The 10654-nt window shown below is 51.1% G+C and overlaps 6 protein-coding genes across 6 annotated transcripts, besides 15 other annotated features; all 6 read left to right on the top strand.

Moving 5' to 3' along the window:
* Positions 1-5: 5 nt before the first annotated feature.
* Positions 6-66: a sequence feature (A-rich).
* Positions 67-264: 198 nt separating this feature from the next.
* Positions 265-296: a sequence feature (A-rich).
* Positions 297-317: 21 nt separating this feature from the next.
* Positions 318-356: a microsatellite.
* Positions 357-406: 50 nt separating this feature from the next.
* Tco025E_07700 (protein G6) lies at positions 407-1528 on the top strand (the record flags this gene model as incomplete). The annotated part of the gene is made up of 1 exon (XM_029374559.1): positions 407-1528. One exon carries the CDS (start codon positions 407-409, stop codon positions 1526-1528), a length of 1122 nt encoding a protein of 373 aa, XP_029225332.1.
* Positions 1529-1793: 265 nt separating this feature from the next.
* Positions 1794-1858: a sequence feature (A-rich).
* Positions 1859-2202: 344 nt separating this feature from the next.
* Positions 2203-2227: a microsatellite.
* A 53-nt stretch (positions 2228-2280) lies between these two features.
* On the top strand, positions 2281-3279 carry Tco025E_07699 (uncharacterized protein; the record flags this gene model as incomplete). Its single annotated transcript, XM_029374558.1, has 1 exon — positions 2281-3279. One exon carries the CDS (start codon positions 2281-2283, stop codon positions 3277-3279), a length of 999 nt encoding a protein of 332 aa, XP_029225331.1.
* Positions 3280-4132: 853 nt separating this feature from the next.
* Tco025E_07698 (centrin) lies at positions 4133-4678 on the top strand (the record flags this gene model as incomplete). The annotated part of the gene is made up of 1 exon (XM_029374557.1): positions 4133-4678. The coding sequence occupies one exon, from the start codon at positions 4133-4135 to the stop codon at positions 4676-4678; it is 546 nt and encodes a 181-aa protein (XP_029225330.1).
* Positions 4679-4874: 196 nt separating this feature from the next.
* Positions 4875-4896: a microsatellite.
* A 122-nt stretch (positions 4897-5018) lies between these two features.
* Tco025E_07697 (uncharacterized protein) lies at positions 5019-5531 on the top strand (the record flags this gene model as incomplete). The annotated part of the gene is made up of 1 exon (XM_029374556.1): positions 5019-5531. The coding sequence occupies one exon, from the start codon at positions 5019-5021 to the stop codon at positions 5529-5531; it is 513 nt and encodes a 170-aa protein (XP_029225329.1).
* A 78-nt stretch (positions 5532-5609) lies between these two features.
* Positions 5610-5640: a microsatellite.
* A 238-nt stretch (positions 5641-5878) lies between these two features.
* Positions 5879-5918: a microsatellite.
* A 450-nt stretch (positions 5919-6368) lies between these two features.
* Positions 6369-6395: a sequence feature (A-rich).
* A 341-nt stretch (positions 6396-6736) lies between these two features.
* Positions 6737-6783: a sequence feature (A-rich).
* A 433-nt stretch (positions 6784-7216) lies between these two features.
* Positions 7217-8146, top strand: Tco025E_07696 (uncharacterized protein; the record flags this gene model as incomplete). The annotated part of the gene is made up of 1 exon (XM_029374555.1): positions 7217-8146. One exon carries the CDS (start codon positions 7217-7219, stop codon positions 8144-8146), a length of 930 nt encoding a protein of 309 aa, XP_029225328.1.
* A 16-nt stretch (positions 8147-8162) lies between these two features.
* Positions 8163-8189: a microsatellite.
* A 361-nt stretch (positions 8190-8550) lies between these two features.
* Tco025E_07695 (uncharacterized protein) lies at positions 8551-9588 on the top strand (the record flags this gene model as incomplete). The annotated part of the gene is made up of 1 exon (XM_029374554.1): positions 8551-9588. The coding sequence occupies one exon, from the start codon at positions 8551-8553 to the stop codon at positions 9586-9588; it is 1038 nt and encodes a 345-aa protein (XP_029225327.1).
* Positions 9589-9660: 72 nt separating this feature from the next.
* Positions 9661-9705: a microsatellite.
* Positions 9706-10048: 343 nt separating this feature from the next.
* Positions 10049-10095: a microsatellite.
* Positions 10096-10491: 396 nt separating this feature from the next.
* Positions 10492-10518: a sequence feature (A-rich).
* Positions 10519-10589: 71 nt separating this feature from the next.
* Positions 10590-10624: a microsatellite.
* Between the last annotated feature and the right edge of the window lie 30 nt (positions 10625-10654).

Genomic DNA, 10654 nt, shown 5'->3' with positions numbered 1-10654 from the left:
TCCTCTTCTTTCCTTTTTTTTTATTTTATTTTATTTTTCTATTTTCTTCTTTTCTTGTTGTTGTTTCTGGATCCGAGGAGGAAATGGGTGAGGCGATGCTTGGCTTCGTCGTTTGTAGTGGAGTGTTTCTTTGGTCTTTCCTTCGCCCCCTGCCCCTTTCCACTGATACGCGCAATAACACTTGTGTGTGGAGGCGTCTGCTCCGACCTCGTCTTGACCTCTGAGTTATTTTCCTGTTCTTTATTATGCCACCTGCTTCCTTCCTCCTTTCTTCAGTTTTTTTTCTTTTCTTTTCTGTGGCTCCTGTTCCTTTGATACCCGCCCCCGCCCCCGCCCCCGCACACCCTGGACCCGCCTCTCCACTCTTGACGCTGCCAACATCACGTCCGCGTTGCGTTTTGCGGCAATGCGGGGTGGACTTGGGGAGGCCTCCTCCCGGATTCCGGCCTCAGTGCGGAACTTGATTCTTTCCGACGCCGCTGGCAAAAATGTTTGGTTTTGCGGCCCAACTTCACACGAGGTGCTTTCCGTGGACGACCTCCGCGCCCCGCCAAGTCCTGCCGCTGCCTCCGACGCTGAAGCGACAGAGTGGCAGCTTGTTTACGACGTGATGCGGGTGCGCCATGGCAGTGTCATGTTTGAGCGGGATCATGTTCATCGCATCTACGAGAGTTCTGTGTTTGCGGCCTCTTCGAAGCCCCTCAGCGATGCGGCGAAGCTGCCGTTTCCTGTTGAAGCTGTGACACAAAACATCCGCAGTTACATCCGTGACGAGCATGAGGGGAAGGAAGACATAAACCTCAAATTTTTGGCCTGGCTACCGCCCTGCCCTAACAACTTGGGCGGTGAGGCGGAGTGGCAGAAGTTGTTGTGTGCCATTCCGTATACGCTGTACTTTGTCAAGTCCTTCTTTCCTCCGGAGACATGGTATACAGAGGGGACCCGACTTTCGCTCTTGTACAACGCCCAGCGACACACACCCAATGCAAAGATTGTTCAGGCGCCCCTCCGTTTACGTGCGAAGAAACTCCAGGAGAGCAGCACCGCGTACGAGGTGTTGCTGGTGTGGGATAAGGCCGCGCACTACCTTGTGCCAGAGGGCTCTCGTTCAAATTATCTCCTGGTCACAGAGGACGGTCGTCTGCTCTGCTCACTGGAGAAGGATATCCTTTCTGGCATCACGCTCCGGGCCGTGAAAAGAGCCGCCGCCGCCGCCGGGCTGACGTCCATCGAACACCGCCCACTGTACGTTGGCGATCTCTGCACGGCAAGGGCGATTGCCATGTTGGGGACAAGCCCTGGCGTCCTTCCAGTGCGGGAGATTCAAATGTATTACGATGAGGAGAGTAAAATGAATTTTATTTCCGCTCTGGACGACTTCGAGCAGTGCGGGAAGGGGAAAGTGGGATGTCTGCTGCCGCAAAGAGAGGCTATTTTGTCTAACGGCGGACGGCTGGCGCTGGACAGTGCCCACAGCAGGACGCTGCAGCAACTACGCGAGGCGTACGAGGCGGAGGCCTTCCGCTGACTCCCCGCGGCGGAAGGATGTCCGAGGCAAAATTCAACTCAGACAGGGAAGAGCAAGTTGGGTTAGACACCACCAGCAAAAGTAAATTAACCAACATGGGGTAAAACGCGGCAAAAGAGACTGCGGTTTACGCAGTAAGACGGTAAAAGTTGCGGTGGGGGGCAAAAAGCAAAACGAAAACGTATTGGGGAATTTTACAACGATGAATTCTTTCCGCTGGGGTGGTTGGGAGCTGGAGGCACACGAACACGTGTGTGCGCTAAAGTTTTTTTTTTTTTTCGTTTAGTTATTTTTATTTATTTATTTATTTATTATTATTATTTTTTTTTTGCTTCCGTGGAGCTTGGCTTTTAATTGACCGCAGCAACTCCGGAGTACTGCGACGACACCCAGACCTGGGGCACGTACACGATATATATATATATATGCGAGTGTTTGTGTTGCCCACAGAGGTGTGCACGCAACTCTGCGGTTGTTTTCCTTCGCCTTGGGGCGGGAGCCCGCGTACAGTACACCTACAATAGTAACAACATCTCCGCCAGAGCAGCGAAACGCAACCACACCCACGCATTTCAAATCAAAAGCCAAAAAAAAAAGTAACAAAGGAATAGAACGGGATAGCCACAAGGGGGCACTGCGTGGGCGTAGAGGGGGACGGTTCCTTGGATTCAAGAATATATACATATATATGTATATATAGTGGTGTAGTGAAAGGAAAGCAAGTGATCTGTAGAAGAGGATTGGATTGGACGATGATGCGACAGTCGCGTCGTCTTCTCATGATGGAGGGAGAAAGGAAGTTCACATTTCCTGGCTCCCCCGCATCACACTCCACTGGTGGAGTTCCATTTTACGGCAATATTTATGCTGGTCGTGTGGACACGCAAAACTATGTGCCGCCAGTGCAGGAGGGCTCAGGTCTTATCAAACCCAAGTCTAGTCTCTGGGATGATCCACAGGTGCGTGCAAAGATGGATAGTTGCCCATACTTTGCCCTCTGCGATCAGGTTTTGTGGCATAACATGGACCCCGCGTATCTTGATCCCGGCCTTCTCACCGCGGAGGAGCACCAATTGCTGCTTCTTTTTAGTCGTGCCTACTATGAAAAATGGAAGGCAATCCATCTGCGCCCTCCCAATGCACTTCCACGCGTGCGTATAAAGTACGGTGCGACTCACCTATTGGATGAAATGTTAGAGTTGCTAGACGTCCCACCAAAGCTGCGGCGCTCGCTTGTGAAGGAGTTTCAACTGGACGACGCTTCTTTGATTGCCATGAACCCAGATTGCTGGGAGACGGCGTACCTTGATCCATTTAATAGGGACCATTTTTCTGGTCGTGTTCTAGAATTTGCTGGCGTGGACGAGCCTTTGCGTGCTAGATTCTTTCTTCTTCTGCAGCAAATGCGCCGTCTTGTCGTGGTACGGAAGGATACCACCGAGGAGCAGCGAGTTGTGCTTCCCTTCACTGCGGGCGTCACGTTATTCGACCTCTACAAACACTTGGGTCTTGACCCGTACAATGGGCAAATGAAGATTTACGACTACGTGGACCTGCAGCAGACAAAGCATGTGCTGACGCTCAAGGACGAGGACACCTACTTTGATTTCCTCGTGACAACTTTTTTCAAGGCAAATCTGCGCCGCGCGACGTTGAGTGATGTTGCCGACGACACCGACAACACGGCACGCTACACCATCACCGTGGAGCCGTGCACTGTTGCAGAGAAGCGCATCGGCCGATGGTTTTGAGCTATTGGCGTAGTACTGGAACTGGGCATGGGTGTGTGAGGGCGTGCACGCGGGGTTTCTCCGTGGGAGTTCGTCGCGTGCAGTATATGCGCAGCAGAGTAGGGGAAGGTGAGAGCATGGGGGGTGGGGGGGGGGGCGTGCTTGTGCCGGCTCGCACCGCTCTTGTGTCTTCGCACCGCTCTTGTGTCTTCCCACCGGAAGGGCGTAGTATCAATTTTAGCGTTTTTTTTTTTTTTACATGTGTGTGCGATATTCAACTCCGCTGTGTGATTCCGCCTACGCGTCAGTTACTGGAAGACCTGCGTTTTTTTTTTTTGTTTTTGTCGCGCTTGTTTGTTTCTTTGACTTTTCCGTCGCGTAGTGATGGCCTCTCTGTGGTCTTTTTTGCCCTTCCCCCCTTTTTTTTTTGATTCGCGAACACCGTCGCGTTGACGACACCCACAGGAAGTGCCACCAGTGACCCCAGCGGAAGGGGGCAGAAGGCGGGGGCGAGGGCCAAGCCGAGACTCCTCCCTGCAGAGCAAAGAAGCGAGAAGGAGGAGATAATAATAACAACAATAATACTTCTGGCGGAGCCACGCGGCGGCTGCGAACTTTTATAGATTGGACTGCAACGGGTGGCGATAGCTCCCAGCTGCCTGAAGTGGTCTTCAGCCATATCTCCACCGTCTTCCCTGTCCTTGTAGAGCCGCTGCTACGCATACATAGTTTCTTCTTCCTGCATAGATACAGACAGTTTGTTGCGACGCACAACTGCTAACGAAGCTTCGAGGGCCTACGACCGTAGACGCAGGAGGAAATCAAAAAAAAAAAAGAGAAGGAGCGCAACACACATAAGAGCAAACAAACAGGCATGTCAACAACACGTGCTGCTGGGGGTCGCCTGACGGCTCCTGTTCGCACTGCCGTTCCAGCAGCGCTGCCTCGCAAGCGCCGCTTCGAGCTGACCGACGAACAGAGGCAAGAGATTCGTGAGGCGTTCGAGCTCTTTGACTCAGATAAGAACGGGTTGATCGATGTGCACGAAATGAAGGTAAGTATGCGGGCACTTGGCTTTGACGTTAAGAAGGATGAGGTGCTGCGCATGATGCAGGATTGTGCTGCGCGCGATCAACACAATCAGCCCCTCATGGACTTAGCCGGTTTCACAGATTTGATGACGGAGCGGTTTGCGCAGCGAGATCCACGACAGGAGATGGTTAAAGCCTTTCAATTATTTGATGAAAACAACACAGGAAAGATTTCCTTGCGTTCGCTGCGCCGCGTGGCAAGGGAACTTGGAGAGAACATGACCGATGAAGAGCTACAGGCCATGATTGATGAGTTTGATACAGATCAGGACGGAGAGATTAACCTGGACGAATTCCTCGCCATTATGCTAGAGGATGAGGATTACTAATCTCCTCACCACTGGCCGCATGTGCTTATGGAGAAGCGGCACGAATAGACAAGAGAAGCTGGAGATGGTACCAATTGCTGCACTGTATTTCCCCACTCTCATTTGAAGTCGCACGGGGAAAGCGTTGAGCTGCATACAAATACGTTGCTCTGTAACGCTGCATATTTGTGTGGAGTTCACCTCTTAAGTTGACGTCTTTTTTTTTTTCTTTTTTATTTAGAGAAGAAGTAAAAATTTTTTCTCACGTCACCCCCATCGCGTCTTTGACCTCCCGACGAGTAACACCGTACATGACTGAAGGAGATACCTCGGAGGGTTCAGAAAAAGGTTCAAGTTTGTGATGGGGGCTCATAAGCCAGAGCGGAAGCCAAGTTCCTTGCTTTCTATCATGCGCAACGCATTGGGAACGCTTGGTAAGGAGTCTGAGAGCACATGTGGTGTCAGCTGCGGCATACACAGCGATCCGATTCCTGGAGGGTTTCGCAAAAAAACATCTTCCCTCTCGAGAAGACGTCGGTGCTGCTGCGTATCTCTCGATGGCAGATTTTCTTCGCACGGGAATGTGGTAACTGTCAATGATGCTGGAAAAATTTCTGCCAGCGGGGCTGATGCACCGGTTGGTGCGTGTTGTTGTAACCGTTTCAACCTCCCCCAGTTGTCAATTCCCAGGTTTGCTCCACCAACCTTTGGGACGTCCTCAGGAGAAAGTCAATGGGGCTCCACAGACGAAGAGGGGCGTGGGGCACGTGCGATACGTGACCCGGCCTCGAAGCTGACAGTCAGGGAGGGAAAGGGGGTACTCTTGGAGAACTGGCTGCGTGAGCAGCACAGAATTGGGACAACAAGCAGTTAATCTACTGATCTTGCTCATATTCCCGACTGGAGCAGGGACCGGAGCTTCGCCGGGGACGATGATCGGACTGAGGCCTGGGAGAGAGAGAAAGGGAGAGAGAGAGGTAGAGTCAATTGGCCCCGCTCCTCGTCCCAGCTTCTACTTGTTGCCTTTTTGTATGCACGGAGGTGGCGGAGATGAACGATTGGCTCAAGGAACCGTTTCCTCTGCGCCTCGGGTGGCCTCGTGGGCCGCTCCTACAACACTCGTCACTGAAGTGCAGTTGTGTGCTGGACAAATAGACGCAGAAAAGGAAGAACAAAACAAAATCAGCAGAAAACATATATATATAAGGCTTTTCAAAGATAAAAATACAGCAAAATACAAAGGAAAGGAAATAAAAGAAAAACAACAACAAGCAGAGGGACAATGCCCTGCATCACTTCTTTTCTTACTGGTTGTTTAGTTCTTATTCCGCTAGAATCCTTTTTTTTTAGGAACATTTTTCTGGTTTTTATTCCGCGGCTTTGGGATTCCCTTGCGGAGGGGGTGTCACTCACGCCAGGAATGAAGAAAGAAAAAAAGCGAAAGGCCCCGCCCAGGCAAACAGACAAGCAAAGAAAACCGCTCAACATCCCAAAAGAAAAAGGGCGAGTAAGCAGGAAAAAAAACAGCAAAGCAAAACAAAACTGGGTGTCTGTACTTTAAGCCCCATGGAAGGGCAGATCGTGGGCAGGGGGGTAACTGGGGGGCACACTTAGTTCCCTCTGTGACTGCCCTTCTGCGTCCTTTCCGGTCGCACTTTTTTTTTTCGGTGTAGTGTTGTTGTCGTTTGTAGAAGTCCTGGAATTTCTTCACTTTTTTTTTCTCGTTTTTTTTTTGTTTCCTGTGGGTTGGTCGATGGCGTGCGTTCGAAAGTAAACTTATTAATTTCAGTATCGTGCCTTGCTGGCTGGGAAGTTGTCACGCGGACACACGAGAAACATTATGCACACACCCCGCGACGGTACCGGCACGCCACAATCGTCATTGTGTCCATTTGTATTTTTTTATTTTGTTTAATTTCTAAGATTCGCGCGTGTGTGTTGAATCTACAGTGTTGTTTGTTTGTTTTTTTACGCCACTTTGCGCCCTTAGCTTTCTAACTGAAGGAAAAAAAACTATGTGCCGCGTGAGGCGTCTCCCCTCCTCCTCCCCCCCCACACACAGACACGTGCATCTACTCTTGTTTTTTTTTTTTTTTTCTACTTTACGTTATTGTGTTTTGTGCTTTTTCGCTCCCTCGGTGTTCACCTCTGCCCTTTTTGTACTAGTTTGGGAAGTGCTGCAGCAGCAGGTGTGGCCATGCAGTTAATTAAAAATACTGCCGATCACCTGCTTTGCCCCACGCGAAGGCGAAATAGTTGCAGGGATGTACAACTGCACGCGTGCGTGTATCCCTCCCTGGCGGAGGTGTGGTGTGTAGTGTGCAGCGGCCGCCGAATTTATCCTCACTGTGTCGTAACGCTCATCTTTTTTTTCTTGAAATTATTATTATTTTCTTTTTGACGCTTGTTTTTCGTCTTTTTTCTCTACCTTCACATGAGCTCTGCTTTGACCGTTGCCTGCTCTGCCGCCGTGCACGCTGGCGAAGGAGGGCGAAGGGCGCCGAAATATCGTCGAAGCAAAAGCCACACATTGTTGGTCTGCGGATAGAACATTAATTAATGGAGGACGGCGACCAGGAGGTGCGGGGGGAGGAGCAGCACACGTTTGGTGGCCACGATGCGGCTTTTCTCACCCCGCGGCTCTCCATTTTAGCTGGTGAAGCTCGAAGTTACACGGCGCCGCAGGGAGATTACAGCGGGGGGCATGACGCCCAGGAGGAAGAGCCAACGAATCTCCTCGCCGAAGCGGAGGAGCTGCAGTATGGAGAGGACGTGGGCATCGCCCTGCTCCGTGAGGACATGAATGACACCGAGGAAACGAAAGGGAGGCAGCAGCAGCAGCTGGAGCAACATGAGTTGAATGCGACGGAAGACGGCGAGGCCACCTTCGATGCTGGCGTTTTCTTTGTAGGTCAGGACGACAATGGTGCGGACAACTTTGATGCTGACGGTGAAGAAGAGACAAAACTGGAGGATGATGAGGTTGCACGTGATACAGAGTGGCTGCCGCCTGATGAAGCGGATAGTGACGACGACGAAGGCAATGCTGCCACGCAGAGAATGGATAGGGCCACCTTCCCGCTCTCGCGTGTGCGAGAGCTGCTGAAGTTCCACAGTGACTTCTCCATTGTGGCAAAGGACGCGGCTGTGGTGGCCGGGGAGGCGGTGACGTTGATGTTGCAGGACTTGGCACGTCTGGCGGCGGCGGAGGCAGAACGGCACAGGCGAAAGAGAGTCACGTACGCGGATGTGGCCCGTGTGGTGCATTACTTTGACCGTTACTCCTTTTTAACAGGCGCCGTTCCAACTGTGCCGGCAGTTGCGAGTGTCGCAAAGGCGGTGGCCGTCGCCCCTGCCACTTCTTCCGGGGCCGAAGCGAAGCCCAGCCGCGGCGTCGCTCGGGAGGGGATGGGGCGGACAATGTCAAAGGTGACGGGAAATGGAGGCGGCGGCGTCGCGGGCATGCGACAGACGAAGCTTCGCTTCTGACGCTGCCTTGATCTTTTCTCTCTCTCTCTCTTATCGCTCTCTCGTTCACAGTTCCTCTGCGACCGTTTCCTACGCTACATGCTGCTTTTGGCTTCTGCTGCAGTTGCATTGTGTGTTTCTGTGTGGATTGGCTTCCAATGCTGTTTTCTCGCTCTTGTTAGCTTCTGTGCTGAGAGCAGGCTGCAGAGTCGGCTTGCACCACACCTCAGCGAGCGCTGCAAAAGAGGGGGTGACACGCCTCCTTTCAAGACGATAAAAAAAACTAAACCAACGACAACAACACAACTCTGAGGGACAAAACCAAAACCAAAAATCAAAGTAGGAATCTATTATAAGCACTCACATATATGAAAACAGCTTCTCCTACTACGCCACACCAAGAGAGGGAGCGCCCGCCGCACTTGATGTCGGATGAGGAGTTGCGCCAGGAGTACGTGCAGCTGCGCAAGATGAACGCCTTGCTGAATGAGGAGTCTGCCTCCCTTCAGTCGGAAATAAGCGCCATTTATGAGGAGTCCGTTCGTTTTCAACAGAACACGGAGATCGAGGAGGACAAGGTGGCCAACCAGTTGCTCCGGCGTCTTCAGTCCGAGGAGCAACAAAGACGTCGGATTAGTGACCTTATCCGCCGCGAGGAATCTGCTCGCCAGCAAATCACGAAACAAATTTCCCAAATTCGGACCGAGAAAACCGACTTGGTGGGACAGATGGGGGAGCAGGAGTCGTTGATGCTTGAGCTGCAGAAAAAGTTAATGGATGTGGTGACGAGGAAGAATGAAACGAACCGTGAGCTACTGAAGGAGCGTCGTAGATACTTGGATGTGCTCTCCACGCAGCTGAGTCATCTTAAGGAGGGGTCCCTCAACGAAAAGAAGGAGGGGAAGAGGTCTGACGTTGGCGAAAGCGCCAACGCAAACGAGCCGACACCGGTGGAAACAGCATCACTGAATGCTGACGATAAAACGGGCAGTGACGTCACTACCTCTCCTGCGTTTGATGCCGCTACAGACGAAACTGATGTGGCTATCAGTTTACTAGAGAAGCAGCTCAATCGTCTTCTTTCCGAGCACGCCGCCGCAGTTCAGGTGTCGGCACGAGATGAAGCGCTTTGTGCACAACTTGCAATAAAACTGGACGACATCCAGCGAGCGGCCTTCCTAGATCGTGCACGAGCGTCCAAGTTGAAAGAAGAGCTTAAGGAAACGAAATCACGCGTGGCCCTGCTGGAACGTCAGGCGTCTCAGAGGGAAGGCTCGCTTCTTTCAGAGGACAGCTCTGGCCTACCAACACCGACGTTGGGTTACGTTACTAACAAGTCACTGCGTGATCGTACGGTAGAGGTTTTGTCGTCGCGTCAGCGCGAAACAGTTAGCAGTATTCAAGCCTCGCTGGATGAATCCGAGACGGGGGATGAAATGCCCTCTTCTGCACAGGAAAATTGATTTCATTCCGTTTCTTGCTTCTCTCCAGAACTGACCCCGACTACTTCTACTAGTCTGTGCGAGAACGAAGCTGAGAGAGAGCGAGAGAGAGAAAGGGGGAGAGTGGGAAGAAAGTGATCGAAGCAATGTGAATAAAACAAGTATGAGGGAAAATTCACATGGTGGAGGCACAAACGAAACAAGGAAAGAGGACGAGGACATTGGGGCAGGAATATTGTACTGTGAAAGATGCTTTTTTTTTTCTCACTGTTCTTGTTGAAGTCGTGGTTCTGCGATGTTGTTAGCTCATTCCTGTTTTTTTTTAGTGTGCTTACTTCTCCTTCTCGCCTCTGGTTCGTTTTTCTTTCCTTGTTTTCTTCATCTTATTCTCAGGAAGAGCCGCTGTGAGGCGGTGGCTTCCTCTTCACCCTACACCCCGTTCTTGCGTTTGGCCCCCTCTTCCTACGTAGGTAAATATCTATATTTATTTATTCTTTTTTTTCTTTCTATATATATATATGTATGTATCTCCCCCATTCCTGTGGTTGTTTCGCCTATTTCTATCAGCAGGCAATGGGTGGCTTGCCCGTGATGGTTCTCTGCGCGTGAGTGCGTTTCAGCCTTTTTCTCGGCGGGCGAGTTGGATTTCTCCGTATTGATTCTGTGATGCTGCTGTTAACTTTTTCGGCTTGCTGGGGGGGTGTCCCGACGAGTCCCTCTCGTCGCCGCCTCGCCCCCGCTCTACTCGTGGGAAGGCGGTAGATGCGAATGTGAAAAGCAGGCACGCATACCGAAAATGAAAAACAAAAAGTGGGGAATAAAATAGTCGCATAAAGTGGAGGGGAGAATTGTGGGAAGAAGAACGATTCAAATCATGCTCACGAATTTTACTTCCGCTGCTTGGACTGTCTCTCTATCACTCTTTTTCTCTCTTTGTTTGTTTGTTTTTTTTGTCCCCCCTACTATTTTTTTGTGTGGGGGCCTTTCATTAGCGTCGAACGGCGAAACACTGTAACAACTACATATATATATATATATATATATATATATGTATATAAATGTAGCGCGAAAAAAAGTTGCGGTGGGG

This window comes from Trypanosoma conorhini, assembly GCF_003719485.1.
Source record: "Trypanosoma conorhini strain 025E chromosome Unknown Tco_14.4_contig_00618, whole genome shotgun sequence".
NCBI classification, from domain to species: Eukaryota; Euglenozoa; class Kinetoplastea; order Trypanosomatida; family Trypanosomatidae; genus Trypanosoma; species Trypanosoma conorhini.
This window is presented reverse-complemented; position numbering and strand designations above follow the sequence as displayed.